This window comes from Rhinoraja longicauda, chromosome 13, assembly GCF_053455715.1.
Source record: "Rhinoraja longicauda isolate Sanriku21f chromosome 13, sRhiLon1.1, whole genome shotgun sequence".
NCBI lineage: Eukaryota > Metazoa > Chordata > Chondrichthyes > Rajiformes > Arhynchobatidae > Rhinoraja > Rhinoraja longicauda.
In genome coordinates, this window is record NC_135965.1 from 51,178,444 (window position 1) to 51,196,331 (window position 17,888).

A 17,888-nucleotide genomic window follows, 5' to 3' on the forward strand; every position below is an offset into this window, starting at 1 on the left:
ATTCTTGATTAGTATGGGTGTCAGGGGTTATAGGGAGAAGGCAGGAGGATGGGGTTGAGAGAGAACGATAGATCAGCCATGATTGAATGGCGGTATAGAATTGATGGGCCGAAAGGCCTAATTCTGCTCCTACAACTCATGAAAACCAATTTGATTAGTTCCCCAGTATTTATACCTTTCACCTCCATTTCCTCCACCTCAGACAAAATCACAAATCGCCCTTTAAATTGCCCTTTTCAACTATAAATTAATTTTCTGATGCTAATTTCTCTACACAGCATCTTATTTATCTGATGAAGGGTCTTTGACCTAAAATATTAACACTTACAGAGTATTTCCAGCACTTTCTGCTTTTACTTCAGATTTTTGATTTGCATCCTCTCTATCACAGAGACTATCCATCTTTCTGTGTTTATTGTCAAACCCGAGCTGTTCTCACCTCCAGGGTCAATTACCTCAGTGTTCCATTGACTTCAAGCTCTGTAAACCTCAGTTAATACAGTCCTAACCTACCATTACTCCTGTCCTTATTAAATTAAATTAGTCTGAATGTTCTTTGTTACATTTAATCCATGACTATGCTCCTTAGTTTCTCCATGATTTGCTCCAAACGTTGTGATCTTCTCACTGAATTTTCTATTAACATCAAGCTTAAAATCCATGCCTCGGTTAGATTTTAGTCAGTTTTCTTAATTGTGTCTTTTTCTGCTCTGTAAACAATATATTAATTACAACTCTGTAAAATATTTAAATATGTTAAGCATCATAAATATAAAACTAAATGGCACAAAATGACTCAAAATATACTGGGCAATGAAGGCTAAGAAAAATGTGATTTGATGTTATATTGTTTCATTATTGTTTTACAAGTATAACGCAAGTAGACATCTAATTTTAATAAAGAAACCCATTATATAAAGTTTGATTTACACCGAAGATAGAGAAGATAGAGTCTGAAGAAGGGTCTTGACCTGAAACATCACCTATTCCTTTTCTCCAGAGATGCTGCCTGACCCGCTGAGTTTGTCCCCATTATGTAAAGACTTGGAGACACAATGAACTATAGAGGCTGGAATCTTGAGCAAAACAGAAAGTGCTGCAGGACCTTAGTGGGTCAGGCAGTATCTGTGGAGGGAACGGACAGAAGATGTTTTGGGTTGGGACTCTTCTTCAAATTCTATTACAGCTTGCCTTGAAGGATTGTGGTTAACACCCAATAAAATAACATACATTTATACATACTATATTAATCAAAAGATGAAGCTTCAAATTGTTTTTAGAAATTTTATTTATACAATAATAAAACTATATACAGATATAAACACTGTAAATTGACAGTATAATACGGTACAGAGTTTTAAACTGCACTGTTTATCAGGCTCGGCAGCATTAGCAAAGACATCAACGTGTAGGACAACTGAATACACAATAACATCTTTTCATTAAAAAAAATTAGATTTATAATGTGCTCTTATAGTTGAGAGTTGTTCAACCTGGAACGGGAATTTGTGCATTTTGTATCTGCTGTTTGAATTCAGTCAACATGCACTTCAGGTCAGAAGTACTATGCAAAGAACTTCCTTCTGCTTCCATGGAAAGGAAAATCAAGCAGGTCAGAGTACAGAGCTAATTGCCATCCTGGAAGTTAGAATCGAATGTTTGCTATATTGTTCCAATATTGCATTTTTATCCCACATCAGAAGACCATTCCCTTGCTCCCCAAAATTAATATTCTATATTTTACCCCGAGATCTATCGTCAGTGAACTCTCTGAATAACATTGCATGCCAATTTGCAGTTTTGGACTAGAAAGAATGAGAGAGACAGAGACAGAGAGAGCGTGAGAGAGAGAGAGAGAGAGAGAGAGAGAGAGAGAGAGACAGAGACAGAGAGAGGGAGAGAGAGAGAGAGACAGAGACAGAGAGAGGGAGAGAGAGAGAGAGAGAGAGAGAGAGAGGGAGAGGGAGAGAGGGAGAGAGAGAGAGAGAGAGAGAGAGAGAGAGAGAGAGAGATCCGTAGAAATAGAGATAGACAGACATATACATACAGAACCAGAGAGACTGGCAGAGAGATAGAGAGGGAGAGGGAGACAGACAGGCAGAGAAAGCGAAGTAGAGAGAGGTAGAGTGAGAACGAGACGGAGAGTTTGAGGGTGAGGGAGAGAGAGTGCGAGAGAGAGCCTCCTGCAAAATCACAATTCAATAATGGCAGCCGCCTGTTATGTTTTGAGGTCATGTAATGGTTTACTATTTATACTGCAGTGCTGCGCCAAACAGATCAGGAAAAGTAGAGTTTGGATTCATGGTTCCTATGGACAGTGGAAGTGCTGTAAACTTAACCAGGGTTCATGGTCTTGCTAACCAGTGGCTGCTGTTGGCAAATGTTGTTAGTGAGTGGTTTTATGTGTTTGTCTGTGTGCACGTGTGTGTAAAAAGGGATGTATGTGAATGGAATGAGAAATATATTTGGGTTAGTTATAATTGATATCCTTAATCAAACGGGCTGCTGCTAGCTAGACTTTCAGATGACTTCACACCATCTGGTATACAATGCCAGGAAGTTGTGATGATATACATTATACCATAGTTCATTACAAATTGCCATTTTTGGGAGAAACAGAGAATATTGGAAGGATTTATTGCATACTAAATGGAAAATAAATATACTCTAAAGCAAAAAAATTCCTTCCATAAAATTCTGGAAATAAATTTAGCTTAATAAAATATCTAACAGGGACTCCAGTCACAGAGTATCAAGAAACTAGATAACAATGAGGAACAGCCTGGACAAGTTAAAAAATATTATATTTATTAATGATATTAAGAAATGTTTAAGTCATGGTCGTTCAGACATAAATTTCACAGTCATTTGAGGGTATTATGCCTTTGCAAATAAAATTAAATGATTGTTTCTGCAAGTGATAAATGGCAGGGAGATATTTGATGACAAAAATCATTCGATTTGTTAAAACAAAAACTTAGAAACATACTGTATACAGGCTGTGAATTATACCATGAACTCTGTTTGGGAAAACACCCTGAACAAATGCTTTTTGTGCACTTCAATAATCAAATGGTTTTTGGCAAATGTTCACTCAAACTATCTAATGTCGCTTACATTAAGTAGCAATACTCAAATACAACTTATCATTGGAAAATGAAAAGGGCAAATTACCTCAAACAGCACAGGAGAAACAATTTACAAGCAACAAACTGTCAGGGCACTTTTGACAGTCATATTATTTTAATTTCCCCAGTTGTGTCACAATATTCATGTGAAAGACACGCAATAAATCTCATGTTCTGCCTTCTTACAACAATTAAAGCTGCAATATGTCATAAATTCAGTTTAAGTTCATGATATCTTGTAATTTAATTCAAAAAAATCCAAATTAACAAAATTGTGAAGTTATAAAATTGGAGTAAAACGTTTTTAAGTATTCATTCCCATTCTAATCCTTCTTTCTTGTCAGATTTCATAAATAGCATGTCCATACTGAATGTATAAGTAATCACAACCAATGCTATACTGCATGCCTTCAACTATGAACAATTTTAAAACCTTCTACATACATTTTACAGATAATGTCACCAGGAGCTCTTAGAGCAGAATACTCATTTGCAAATATTTACAAAATATGTAGATTTCTCACATTGAGGTTCCTCGAGAATAAACAGAACCGGACTTTTCTTTGTGAACAAAATATAAAAAAAATGTTTTTACAGGTGGTTACAGTTCTAATGTCTATTAGCGAATAGTAACTGCGCAGCATCTTTTTGATATTTAACACAACAGAAGCAATGTGCAAGTAAATTACAGCAATTCCAAGGTAAATAATTTACAGAAAGCACAGCACAATAAAGAACATTTCTGTTCCTTAATTTTGAATGTATTTCAAATCAAATTAGCATGTTGTTACTTATGCAAAAAAAGTCCAGAGACTTTCCAAAATAAATCACTTAATGAAATTAAGTAAACAACTGCTTTACAAACCACAATCATTTATATGAGAATTAATTAATTGCTAGGAGTCTAGGGAAACCATAAAACTCAAAAGTTTTATTCTAAGTTTTAACACTGTATCGTAATTAGTGAGCAATATCCATTCACATCATAAAATGCCTCACATGTTGCAAAACTACTTGGAAACATTTCGTCCTATTACTCATTTTTTTCCAGATTACTATTCAAAAGCTTTCTTGAGTAAAAGAATTCCAAATCAGTTCTGATACTTGTGTTCATTAGGAAATAGTTTAATAAGCAGCAAATATCTACGCTGCACTGTTATTTAATTTAATTGATTTCATTTAGGTTTGTATGATTTACGATAAACCATATGAAATCTGTTACACACTGCTTGTATATGTGGAGCAGATGATCAGGGGTAATTCAATGGCTATTATATAAAGATACCCGCAATTAATATATTTTTTAAAGGGGCAAAAGATAAATTTTTAACATGCTTTCAGTTAAACAAAAAGTGTTTTTAGGCATGCATAACAAAATCAAATGTTGTAAGTCATTTATACAACAGAAAATAAAAATAATTTGACGAAGGTTCGTCTGGCAATTTTGATGTTCTCCTAAAAGTGGCAGTGGTGTTATATCCAATCAATGCTATATGGTAACATGACATTAAGCAGGTTGTAAACTTCAATTCACATAACTAATTGAAAAAAGGATGGTTAACTACATTCTGCTATTTTGTTATATATTTTATGCCAATATTATTGCAAAATAATCTGAATTCCAAGTGAACACAATATCCTTCCCGTACATTGGCATTCTGAGAATATCTGATTAACCTGTTATTTAATAAAACTAACTTCGACACCGACTTTACTTAAATCTTTATTTATTTTGGCATTGGGTCTCATTTCTCAATAGCACATTGTTAGAATGAACATACTGCTCTCAACCACTGTCAAGGATACTTGCGAACGAGAGCAAATAAGATTCCTCTTACTTCAGATCTGTTTGATAAGCTGGCACTAAATAATTTGAAAAGGGATGGAATTTGATGAAGAAAAATTACAACACCGAAAATTCCCTTTTCTAGAATTTATGACTGTGTTTACGTCAACAATTATTCTAGCACATTTTTGTACAAAACTACTTTCTTTGATCTGTTTATTGAAACTACCAAGAAGTTATTGATTGGATTTGCATCAAACTCTTCCTCAGGTTGTCATCTGGTGAAGGAAGTGTTTTTAATACTAATTTGAATGGGGAAGCAAAGTATGTTCTTATTGAGCAGCTTATTGAGCAGCACAGTCACAAAGCAGATAAATAATCATGCGTATCGTGCTAAAAATGTCCTGTCGCATGTATGCCGAAATTGTGTTGAAAGCACTTTGCAAAAAGCTGTTCATGGCAGTAATTGGTCTATTCTTCTGTCTGATTGAAAGAAAGCAGTCATATCCTTGGGCATGAATACTCTACACAAAACTTAACAGCATGTACTTAATGTACATTTCATTAGCAAATTTGAACAATGGCATTGTTCCAAAAAGAAAATAGACAGAATTTGTTTCATTCTAGGAACTTGCTCCTTGTGCATTTGTGCAGTCTTCAAAGTTATTGTTTGAAATCCTTCTTCATTAGTGCAACACATGCCTGATGGGACAACATTGCTTTTGGCACCAAAGCAGAACGCGTAGTTCAAAGTCTTCAGAGAAAAATACTTCTCCTTTCCCAAGTGAACTGCAAAATATTGCCATCTACTAGAATTTTTAAAATTGATCAGACGGGTCCAAACTTACTTGCCTTTTAGGAATTTATCCAACTGTATTAGAGACAATTACCACAGATTGTTTCCTCTTATTATTTAGTAATGGTCATGCACCATGAACACCAATTCACTCGCAATCTCACACTTTTTGAGTTGTTGTTATCTTCAGATCTTGCCTGGCTATACCCTAGTTGTTGAATGTGAGTGGGGATGAGGATGAGGAAGGGTGTTGTTTTGTCCTCCTGTAAATGTGTTGAATGTGTGGAGAGGCTGCATACCAGGTATGGTATTTGGAATCATAGTAATGGTCTTCGGTGTCATTAAAGGTATATCATCTGGGGATCGCCTCATTGCTAATGTGTAATCCGGAGGACAGGCTGTTCGCAGAACGACCTCGTGGGGATGGATGGAATCACATTCGTGATCAAGATCAGTGTGCTTCATCTGCAGGGACATAATTTCTTCTTCTTGTGCATGAGTTAGGTCATTGGCGGTGTTGCGTTGCGGGCTGCATCTTCTGTGAACATCGTGCCTCCTTTTATCCTTCTTATAATACAACGCTGCAAAGGCAAGGATATTTAAGAACAAAAGGGAAGCTCCAACAGCAATGGTAACGCTTAACTCCGTTGAGTAGTCCCTTTGGTCAACCAAGAAAGGGCCCGCTGAATGCTTCTGGTCGTCTTGCTTGACAGTGGGAAAAACTGAGGTCACAGGGCGTTTCGTGGTAACAGACCACTTCTTTGATGGTCTGTTTGTAATTTCAGACGGGACTTTAGTAGTTGTAGATGTATACTGGGAAATGTCATTCAAACTATGTAAGTGAGGAACCAGCTCTAACCATAAGTTGACTTTATTCGCTCTGTAATGCTCTTTAACGCGGGGTTTCAGTCCAATGTGCAGGTAGAGTTGATCTTTCTGAGTATATCTTGACCAGGCAACCTCTTCGAAACGATTTGGTTTGGTGTGGATAAATTTGGTATCCTGAGGGACCGGTTGATTTGGGTCACTGTGGGGGGGGGGGGGGGGGGGGGGGAATACATTTGTATTTTACAGATCATGAATGAATCGCACAAAAAAGCAACAAAAAAATCATACTTTTTCCAGATATTCTGTTGTTTTACTAATTAATCTTCCCTGTGCGGACTTAGAAATAAATGTAATTGAAGCTTTTTTGGAGAAATGATTGGTAATGAAGTGAACAGCAATGCTGAAAGTACGTCGGCACTTTGTGCAAATTTATTTACAATCATATTTTCCCAGACATCATTTTCATTTTTGTTCACACACAAATGTAAAATTCACTCTGTAGTTTTAAACTGGGATCAGCCAATGGGCAAAAACAAACCAATTCAAGAGTTGCAGTGCTCGCATGTAAATATAAGCAATATGGCAAACAGGATCACTGAGCTGCAAGCACAATATGCCACGTGGTGCAATGAATGATATGATGGTATGAATGCAAATAAGGCACAAAGAAGGACTGGAAATCTAATAATTCTGAGCACAAGGAAAGAAACATAGGGAATAAAGTAAAGAAATTATGAAGTCAATAAAAGATTTGGCAGTTAAAGAGTTAAACTAATAGCATTTAAACTAGGGACAAGCAAGAAGCTACTACATTATGCAGAAACAAGGATCTGCTGATGCTGGTTTACCAAAAAAGGGACACTAAGTGCTTGAGTAACTCAGCGGGTCAAGCAGCATTTCAGGAAAACATGGATAAGAGACGTTTTGGGTCAGGACCCTTCCTCAGTTACCACCTTCTATGCCCGCACCTCCAGACTCAGGAACAGCTTCATCCCCAAGGCTATAGCTGCTATGAACCGGTCCTGCTGAGCCGGATGGCCACAACGCATAGATCAACTTGCACTTTACCCTGTCTAAAAACTGTTACAATTGTTTCGTTTCGTTGGGTTGCTGTTAATTACTTAAATTATTGCATCATATGGGAGGCGCATTCCCAATCTCGTTGTACCCCTGGGTACAATGACAATAAAGATATATTGTATTGTATTGTATTGTATTGTATCAATGGCCACCAAATAGTGAGCAGAATATTGATGAACAAACTTGTTGGAAAATTACAGAAAGATGCATAAATTTCACACTATAAGAAACTAGTTGAGGCAGATGCAATAACAACATTTAAAATACATTTACGCAGGTACATGGATAGGAAAGGGGCACGGGCCAAACATAGGCAAGTGGGACTAGCTTAGATGGGGCATCTTGGTCACCAAGGACAAGTTGAACCAAAGGGCCAGTTTTCATCTATAACATAAACTTGAAGAGAGAGAGAGAATGGGAGAATTCCTGAACATTGCAGGGAACGTTCTTGGTCAATTAACAAAAAAACAGTAGAGGAACAGATTCAAGGTAATTAAAGGTAATTAAAGAAAGGAATGCAAGAAAAGATCCTTGGAAGGTAAAATGTTAAAATAAAATAAATTTGAGGAAGTAGCAAACATTTTGCATCTATCTCCAGAATCTACTGGAGCAGTAAATAAGACAAAAATGATTTCTAATAGAATATGAATAAAGAGGAAGTAGTTTAAAGATTGTAGTCCATGAAGGCGAAAAGGCACCTGATGGGATTGCATGAAAATCAGATTTTTGTGGGAAGGATGGAATCTCCTGATCCAGGGACCATAATGTATTAACTGTCCCTGGGTATGGAGATGACATCAGAGGATCAAGTGGTATATTTTTGTTTAAAGAAAACACAGAAGTTTAACCATGCCAACTACGGGCCTATTAAGATATCATCAGTTTTGTGGAAAACTTTGGAGGCAATAATCCAGGACAATATTAAGTGTCGGTTACAAAGGTACAGGTTATAAATTAAAGTCTGCACAAATGTGTTCATGCAACAAAGAAGGATCAAAAGTTCAAAGGTTCAAAGATATTTCATTGACACATGTACCAATTAAGGTACAATGAAAAACGGAAATGTGGTTAACCTGGATCTTCAAATGAAATTTGAAAACTACCGCAAAAAGATTTTCACAAAATTATACCCCCAGGGTATAAAGGTATTTAAGGATTGCAAAGCAGAGGTGAATGATTCTATTTCTCAGTAGAGGGGAGTATAAAAAAAAAGCTAATGGCACGTTGGCCTTTATGACAAGAGGAGTTGAGTAGAGGTCAAAAAGAGGTCCTTCTGCAGTTGTACAGGGCCCTAGTGAGACCACACCTGGAGTACTGTGTGCAGTTTTGATCTCCAAATTTGAGGAAGGACATTCTTGCTATTGAGGGAGTGCAGCGTAGGTTCACTAGGTTAATTCCCGGAATGGCGGGACTGTTGTATGTTGAAAGACTGGAGCGACTGGGTTTATATACACTGGAATTTAGAAAGAAGAGAGGGGATCTTATTGAAACATATAAGATTATTAAGGGATTGGACACGTTAGAGGCAGGAAACATGTTCCCAATGTTGGGGGAGTCCAGAACCAGGGGCCAAAGTTTAACAAAATAAAGGGTAGGCCATTTAGAACGGAGATGAAGAAAGACTTTTTCAGTCAGAGAGTTGTAAATCTGTGGAATTCTCTGCCTCAGAAGGCAGTGGAGGCCAATTCTCTGGATGCTTTCAAGAGAGAGCTAGATAGAGCTCTTAAAGATAGCAGAGTCAGGGGGTATGGGGAGAAGGCAGGAATGGGGTACTGATTGTGAATGATCAGCCATGATCACATTGAATGGCGGTGCTGGCTCGAAGGGCCAAATGGACTCCTGCATCTATTGTCTAATGTCTATAAACAGTATTTCACTGAGCCGTGTTAGAATAAATACACTCCAGAGATTTTCTCCAGAGATGCTGCCTGACCCAACATGTCGAGGAACCAAGAGAGAGCAGGCCATTCTAGACTGGGTATTGAGTAATGAGGAAGGGTTAGTTAGCAGTCTTGTTGTGCGAGGCCCCTTGGGCAAGAGTGATCATAATATGGTGGAGTTCTTCATTAGGATGGAGAGTGACAAAGTCAATACAGAAACAAGTGTTCTGAACTTAAAGAAAGGTAACTTTGAGGGTATGAGGCGTGAATTGTCCAAGATAGACTTACAATTGATGCTGAAAGGGTTGACGGTGGACATGCAATGGAAGGCATTTAAAGGTCGCATGGATGAACTACAACAAGTGTTCATCCCAGTTTGGCAAAAGAACAAACCAGGAAAGGTAGTGCATCCGTGGCTAACAAGGGAAATCAAGGATAGTATTAAAACAAAAGATGAAGCATACAGATTAGCCAGAAAAAGTAGCATACCAGAGGACTGGGAGAAATTCAGAGTCCAGCAGAGGAGGACAAAGGGCTTAATTAGGAAAGGGAAAATAGATTATGAGGGAAAACTGGCAAGGAACATAAAAACTGACTGCAAAAGCTTTTATAGATATGTGAAGAGAAAAAGATTAGTTAAGACAAATGTAGGTCCCTTGCAGTCGGAAACAGGTGAATTGATCATAGGGAACAAGGAGATGGCAGACCAATTGAACAAATACTTTGGTTCTGTCTTCACTAAGGAAGACATAAACCGTCTGCCGGAAATAGCGGGGGACCGGGGGTCTAATGAGATGGAGGAACTGAGGGAAATCCAGGTTAGTCGGGAAGTGGTGTTAGGTAAATTAAATGGATTAAAGGCAAATAAATCCCCAGGGCCAGATAGGCTGCATCCCAGAGTGCTTAAGGAAGTAGCCTCAGAAATAGTGGATGCATTAGTGATAATTTTTCAAAACTCCTTAGATTCTGGAGTAGTTCCTGAGGACTGGAGGGTAGCTAATGTAACCCCACTTTTTAAAAAGGGAGGGAGAGAGAAAACGGGGAATTATAGACCAGTTAGCCTAACATCGGTAGTGGGGGAAATGCTAGAGTCAGTTATTAAAGATGTGATAGCATCACATTTGGAAAGTGGTGAAATCATCGGACAAAGTCAGCATGGATTTACAAAAGGCAAATCATGTCTGACGAATCTTATAGAATTTTTCGAGGATGTAACTAGTAGAGTGGATAAGGGAGAACCAGTCGATGTGTTGTATCTGGACTTTCAGAAGGCCTTCGACAAGGTCCCACATAGGAGATTGGTGTACAAACTTAAAGCACACGGTATTGAGGGTTCAGTGTTGAGGTGGATAGAAAATTGGTTGGCGGACAGGAAGCAAAGAGTAGGAATAAACGGGTCCTTTTCGGAATGGCAGGCAGTGACTAGTGGGGTACCGCAAGGCTCAGTGCTGGGACCCCAGTTATTTACAGTGTATATTAATGATTTGGACGAGGGAATTGAATGCAACATCTCTAAGTTTGCGGATGACACGAAGCTGGGTGGCAGTGTTAGCTGCGAGGAGGATGCTAGGAGGCTGCAGAGTAACTTGGATAGATTAGGCGAGTGGGCAAATGCATGGCAGATGCAATATAATGTGGATAAATGTGAGGTTATCCACTTTGGTGGCAAGAACAGGAAAGCAGAGTATTACCTGAATGGTGAACGATTAGGAGAAGGGGAGATGCAACGTGACCTGGGTGTCATGGTGCACCAGTCATTGAAAGCAAGCGTGCAGGTGCAGCAGGCAGTGAAGAAAGCGAATGGTATGTTGGCATTCATAGCAAGAGGATTTGAGTTTAGGAGCAGGGAGGTTCTACTGCAGTTGTACAGGGCCTTGATGAGACCGCACCTGGAGTATTGTGTGCAGTTTTGGTCTCCTAATCTGAGGAAAGACGTTCTTGCCTTAGAGGGAGTACAGAGAAGGTTCACTAGATTGATCCCTGGGATGGCGGGACTTTCATATGAAGAAAGACTGGATAGACTAGGCTTGTACTCGCTGGAATTTAGAAGACTGAGGGGGGATCTTATAGAAACATATAAAATTCTTAAGGGGTTGGAGAGGCTAGATGCGGGAAGATTGTTCCCGATGTTGGGGGAGTCCAGAACCAGGGGTCACAGCTTAAGGATAAGGTAGTTGAGGCCAGTTCATTGGCTATATTTAAGAGGGAGTTAGATGGGGCCCTTTTTGCTAATGGGATCAGGGGGTATGGAGAGAAGGCAGGTACAGGCTACTGAGCTGGATGATCAGCCATGATCATATTGAATGGCGGTGCAGGCTCGAAGGGCCGAATGGCCTACTCCTGCACCTATTTTCTATGTTTCTGTTTCTATGTTTCTATGTCTATGACCCATTGATTTACTTCAGCATTTTGTGTCTATCTTTAGAATAATTGCTATTCTTCATTAACATCTTGCACCTGTGCTTAAAGTGCAAATGATACAACATTTCAAAACTTCACAAACAGATAAACTGGGTAATACATGGACACGTGTAGGAAAGAACTGCAGATGCTGGTTTAAATCGAAGATAGGTACAAAATGCTGGAGTAACTCAGGGGGACAGGCAGCATCTCTGGAGGGAAGGAATGGTGACGATTCGGGTCGAGACCCTTCTTCAGACTGGACACATCGGATAGACATTTGAAATCTGATGCAGAACAAGGTTAAATTATACGTTTTGTGAGGAAACACAAGGTGAAGCAGCCAGCACAGTTCATGTAATTTTGAAGGGAGTCCAGGAACAGTGATGCCTGGTACTGTGTGACAGGCAATCCTTGCATTAAGCCAATTTAGGTCATGGAAATTTGCCCATATCAAATTTACAAATCAAAACCCCCAAATATGCTCTTACAAAATTTATGTGAAAAAGGTAAATACATAAACACAACATTTTTTTCCAACTCCTATTTCTTGACATACAGTGCCCTCCATAATGTTTGGGACAAAGAGCCATCATTTATTTATTTGCCTCTGTACTCCACAATTTGAGGTTTGTAATAGAAAAAAATCACATGTGGTTAAAGTGCACATTGTCAGATTTTAATAAAGGCCATTTTTATACATTTTGGTTTCACCATGTAGAAATTACAGCAGTGTTTATACATAGTCCCCCATTTCAGGGCACTATAATGTTTGGGACACAGCAATGTCACGTAAATGAACGTAGTCATGTTTAGTATTTTGTTGCATATCCTTTACATGCAATGACTGCTTGAAGTCTGCAATTCATGGACATCACCAGTTGCTGGGTGTCTTCTCTGGTGATGCTCTGCCGCCTGTATTGCAGCCATCTTTAGCTTATACTTGTTTTGGGGGCTAGTCCCCTTCAGTTTTCTCTTCAGCATATAAAAGACATGCTCAATTGGGTTCAGATCGGGCGATTGACTTGGCCACTCAAGAATTTACCATTTTTTAGCTTTGAAAAACTCCTTTGTTGCTTTAGCAGTATGTTTGGGATCATTGTCTTACTGTAGAATGAACTGCCGGCCAATGAGTTTTGAGGCATTTGTTTGAACTTGAGCAGATAGGATGTGTCTATACACTTCAGAATTCATTACGCTACCACCATCCGCAGTTGTATCATCAATGAAGATAAATGAGCCAGTACCTTCAGCAATCATACATGCCAGGCCATAACACCCCCACCACCGTGTTTCACAGATGAGGTGGTATGCTTTGGATCTTGGGCAGTTCATTCTCTCCTCCATATCTTCATCTCATTTGTCCACAAGACTTTTTTCCAGAACTGCGGTTGCTCTTCTAAGAACTTGGAAAACTGTAACCTGACCATCCTATTTTTGTGATTAGTAAGCTCACCAGTGCGATTGCGATTAGATCACTAGTCCCTTTGCGATTAGTAAGCTCACCAGTGCTCTCTTTCTTCTTAATGATGTTCCAAACAGTTGATTTTGGTAAGCTTAAGGTTTGGCTGATGTCTCTAATAGTTTTATTCTTGTTTCTCAGTCTCATAATGGCTTCTTTGACTTTCATTGGCACAACTTTGGTCCTCATGTTGATAAACAGCAATAAAAGTTTCCAAAGGTGATGGAAAGACTGGAGGAAAGACTATGTGCTGAGAGCTCTCTTATACCTGCATTAAGGAGGCATTTAAACACACCTGAGCAATTACAAACACCTGTGAAGCCATGTATCTCAAACATTATGGCTCAGAGAAATGGGGGGACTATGTAAAAACATAGCTGTAATTTCTAAAACTACCCTTTAATAAAATCTGACAATGTGCATTTTAACCACATGTGATTTTTTTTCTGTTACAAATCTCAAATTGTGGAGTACAGAGGCAAATAAATAAATGATGGGTCTTTGACCCAAACATTATGGAGGGCACTGTATGTGCAGATGATATTTATTCACACTGGGGAAAATTGCGATACGGACTGTTTTCTAGGAATGCAATACCACCTTGTTGTGGGAGTTGCCTGTACACTAAAGAGTTAGTAAAGACAAACAAATCCTTTGCTTGGTAGATGGGGGGGGGGGGGGGGGGGGGGGGTGCTAAAGAAAAGGAGGTATGAAGAATCTTTATAAACCTAATGGTAAGGCTTAAGGCTTGAGCCAAAGTACAGCACTGGGGAAAAAAGTGGTTATTTCAGTAATAGTAAATCATATCAACAATAAGTAACATATCTGAATGAAATGAAAACATCATTGCGAGCGTCTCTGGAAATGAAAAGCAGTATAACTAGACAAAGCATGGATACAGATAACAGTTAATATTAGAAATACTGTGTTCAATATCAAAATTTATGAATGAACAATTGTTGGTAGCATTTGTAATAGTACGATAGTTCTTACCCGTGACTTACCCTGTTTTTGCAAAGTTAGTCCAGTAGGTCATCACTACAGCACTTAGCATGACATCGTTTTTGGAGAAATTACACGGGAAAAGTTCAGTTGGACCAATCATTGGGACCCCAAACACATAAGGAATTTCATCTCCATGAGATGCATCAGCCCATGCTGGCATCATATCACTCTGGCAGTGATGGTAAAAGGCATAGAAGAAAGTGGGAGAACCAAAGCCCGAATGTAGGTCAGCTGTAGCCACTGCTGGTGCCACCCACTGATGGTCAGTAAACAAAGCCAACAATGTTTTCCTCCGTGTTTCGGGATTATGCCGGTCCGCCCAATCTGTGTACATGAATTTGATGGTCTCCCTTAGGACATCCTTGCCTTCAGGATAACCATACAAGTTATCCACAAAATTAGACACAGCAAAGTCGAAATCACTGGCTGAAACTCCGTCGTCGTTGTCCACTATGCTTTCAACAAATTTATATCCCTCACCTTGATTTACTCCCAGCATGATGTCATAGTTAAGGAATTCCCCCTGTTCCATGAGAATCTGAGGATCATCTGGTATAACATCTCCATCAATGACTGGTCCAAAGGCAATATGGTATCTTGCAGGTTGTATGTCTTGTTCAACAAGTTCCTTGTACTGTTTAGAACGTAAACATTCAATCAACTCAATGGTATCTATCATGTTGCAGCCAACTTTTGTGGCCAACTGCCTTGCGAACTTTGCTGGCTGATAGCTGACTGCCCAGCTGGACAAAGCAGTACCACTTTGTGCTATTGCTCTCTGAAAAAGGCCTGTGGATAGATATCACAAAAGGTACTAAGAAAGTCATCCAAGTTTATTATAACATTTAATTGTCACACTTTAATCAGAACTAGAAGTGGCACGATCATCAAAGAGGTTCAATAGTATTGTTGAAACACGGAACTGCAGATACTGGTTTACACACAGGGACACAGGTGCTGGAGTAACTCAGCAGGTAAGGCAGCATCTCTGGAGAACATGCATACGTGATGTTTCAGGTCAGACTGACTGAATCAGTCTGAAGAAGGCTTCCGTCCCGAAACGTCACCTATTCATGTTCTCCAGAGATGCTGCCTGACCAGCTGAGTTACTCCAGCACTTTGTGTTCTTTTTAGCTTCAATTGTATTATTCCCTTTAAAACTCAAAATTGCATAATGATTTAATTAACTGGTCACAGCACTTGACAACACTAAAATTGAGGTAAATCAAGAAAATTAAAGGATTTATAACTATTTATACTTTACAATATGTTACACTTAATTTTACATTCAGTTTTTGGATTATTTGGTGCATTCATTTAATGTTTGATGGTGACTATCAAATTTCCTGGCAATTTTGGAGTTGCTAATCCCACCATAGTTGTATTAGCATAGCTAGGAATTATTAAGCAAAAAGTTCCATATTCACTGCTACTGCTACAATATATTTATGATCACACGTTATTAAAGAATTCTGACATTATCACACACATAAGCATTCGATTTTACCAGAGGACATAACTTTGAATTATATTGTAACAAATTTAAAATACACAACATTTTTCTTCCATGGATTCTGCTGAAATTTTGACACCTGTCTTTTCTCTTTGCAGGTGCTGAAGCATTTATCTCTTCATTCTTTTCTCACTTTATATTTTGGACAGCATATTAAGAATATGTTGTCCAATATAAGAATATAAAGATTATATTATGTATCAACATATTAAGAACTAGCAAGATCTATAACCAACCACATTAACAAACTCATTATCATCTCATCCTTTGTCATAATCAATGACAGAAATGTTCTGTAAAATGTCATGATTATTTTCACTGTTTTAGTACCTGTTGTAAGAATATTTAAAACGTTACAAATTATAAACAGTAATAATAACTGAAAAGGGTACTTAACATACTCTTATTCACCAGCTCCAACTGCTGAAAAGTATATTGTAGAGAAAAGGAAAAATTGTCTATGAAATAGAATCATAGAGTCATAGAATAGAATCATACAGTGTGGAAACAGGCACTTCGGCCCAACTTGCCCACACTGGCCAACATGTCCCAGCTACACTAGTCCCACCTGCCTGTGTTTGGTCCATATCCCTCCAAACTTATCCTGTCCATGTACCTGTTTACCTGTTTCTTAAACGTTGGGATAGTTCCAACCTCAACTACCTCCTCTGGCAGCTTGTTCACACACACCACCCTTTGTGTGAAAAAGTTACCCCACAGATTCCTATTAAATCTTTTCCCCTTCACCTTGAACCTATGTCCTCTGGTCCTCGATTCCCCTTCTCTGGGCAAGAGATTCTGTGCATCTATTCGATCTATTCCTCTCATGATTTTGTACACCTCTATAAGATCACCCCTCATTCTCCTGCGCTCCAAGGAATAGAGACCCAGCCTACTCAACCTCTCCCTTTCGCTGACATACTCTAGTCCTGGCAACATCCTCGTAACTCTTTGAACTCTTTCAAGCTTGACAATATTTTTTCCATAACATGGTGCCCAGAACTCTAAATGCGGTCTCACCAACGTCTTATACAACTGCAACATGACCTCCCAACTTCTATACTAAAGAAAATGCATTAGGTATTATGCTTCAGAGTGAGCAATGGTAAAAATAAACAATATTTTATAGATTCATAGAGTGAGGAAACTGGCCCTTCGGCCCAATTTGCCCACACTGACCAACATGTCTCATTTACACTAGTCCCAAATAGGTTTTAAACTCTTTGTTGATACTCTTGAGTTTTAGCAAAACCTCAGGTTAAGGCAATTACCCAATGCCAGTGTTCTGCAGAAGAGAAGTATTGCACATTTTTCAGCAAATAAGTTCACAGTATGGTTTAAAAAATTATTCACAGGAGGATCCACTGAAACACAAATTAAAATGGATTTCTGAGAAACTAAATGAGGTTCTCTTTAACTCAAAATGTTTCCAGTGTAAATTATCATACTTGAGAACATAAAATATACAGAAAACCCATAGTACTTTAAAGAACAAATTTCCTTCATTGAGAATATGTTTAAACAAAGAGGAAACCAAGAGAATTAATTTGCAACCTTGCAAGCCACCATCAAGTTAAACACATGAAAGAAGAAAACATTTCAGAAACTTTCTGTATTTACGTTTGACTTTTTCATAATAAATTATTTATATTTGCTGAACTACATAGTATCTCTAATATATACACACGATAAAAATATTTCCATTTCTGAAAAAAAATTAAGTACTAAACTGCAATCTACACATTAGGATAAAATGAAAAGCAACTTCAGATCTTTTGACTCAACTTTTGCATTGTGTGACAATGGTTCTGTGCATCAGCATGACAGATGATAACTGAAGATGAAGTATTCAAAACTTAAAATACACAAATTGATTAGGACATTGATGGACTCCCTTTACAATGGTTTAAGGTGGAGTTCAATTCATAAAATAGCTTTCAATAAGTCAACAAAAATGTGATCATAAAACATTTTATCTGATCATTTTTGCAGCACTTTTCGCACTGTGCA

The 17,888-nt window shown here is 38.3% G+C and overlaps 1 protein-coding gene across 10 annotated transcripts in view; it reads right to left on the reverse strand.

Annotated features, from left to right (window-relative positions):
* Positions 1–1,282: 1,282 nt before the first annotated feature.
* nlgn1 (neuroligin 1) overlaps positions 1,283–17,888 on the reverse strand; it is a 410,233-nt gene continuing 393,627 nt past the window's right edge. For all 10 annotated transcript variants that reach the window (XM_078410944.1, XM_078410943.1, XM_078410952.1 and 7 more), the window contains 2 exons: positions 14,365–15,154; positions 1,283–6,737 (listed from right to left, as the gene is read on the reverse strand). In XM_078410944.1, the coding sequence (XP_078267070.1) occupies positions 5,912–6,737; positions 14,365–15,154 (1,616 nt within the window). In that variant the 3' untranslated portion in view covers positions 1,283–5,911. The remainder of the gene's footprint in view (positions 6,738–14,364; positions 15,155–17,888) is intronic.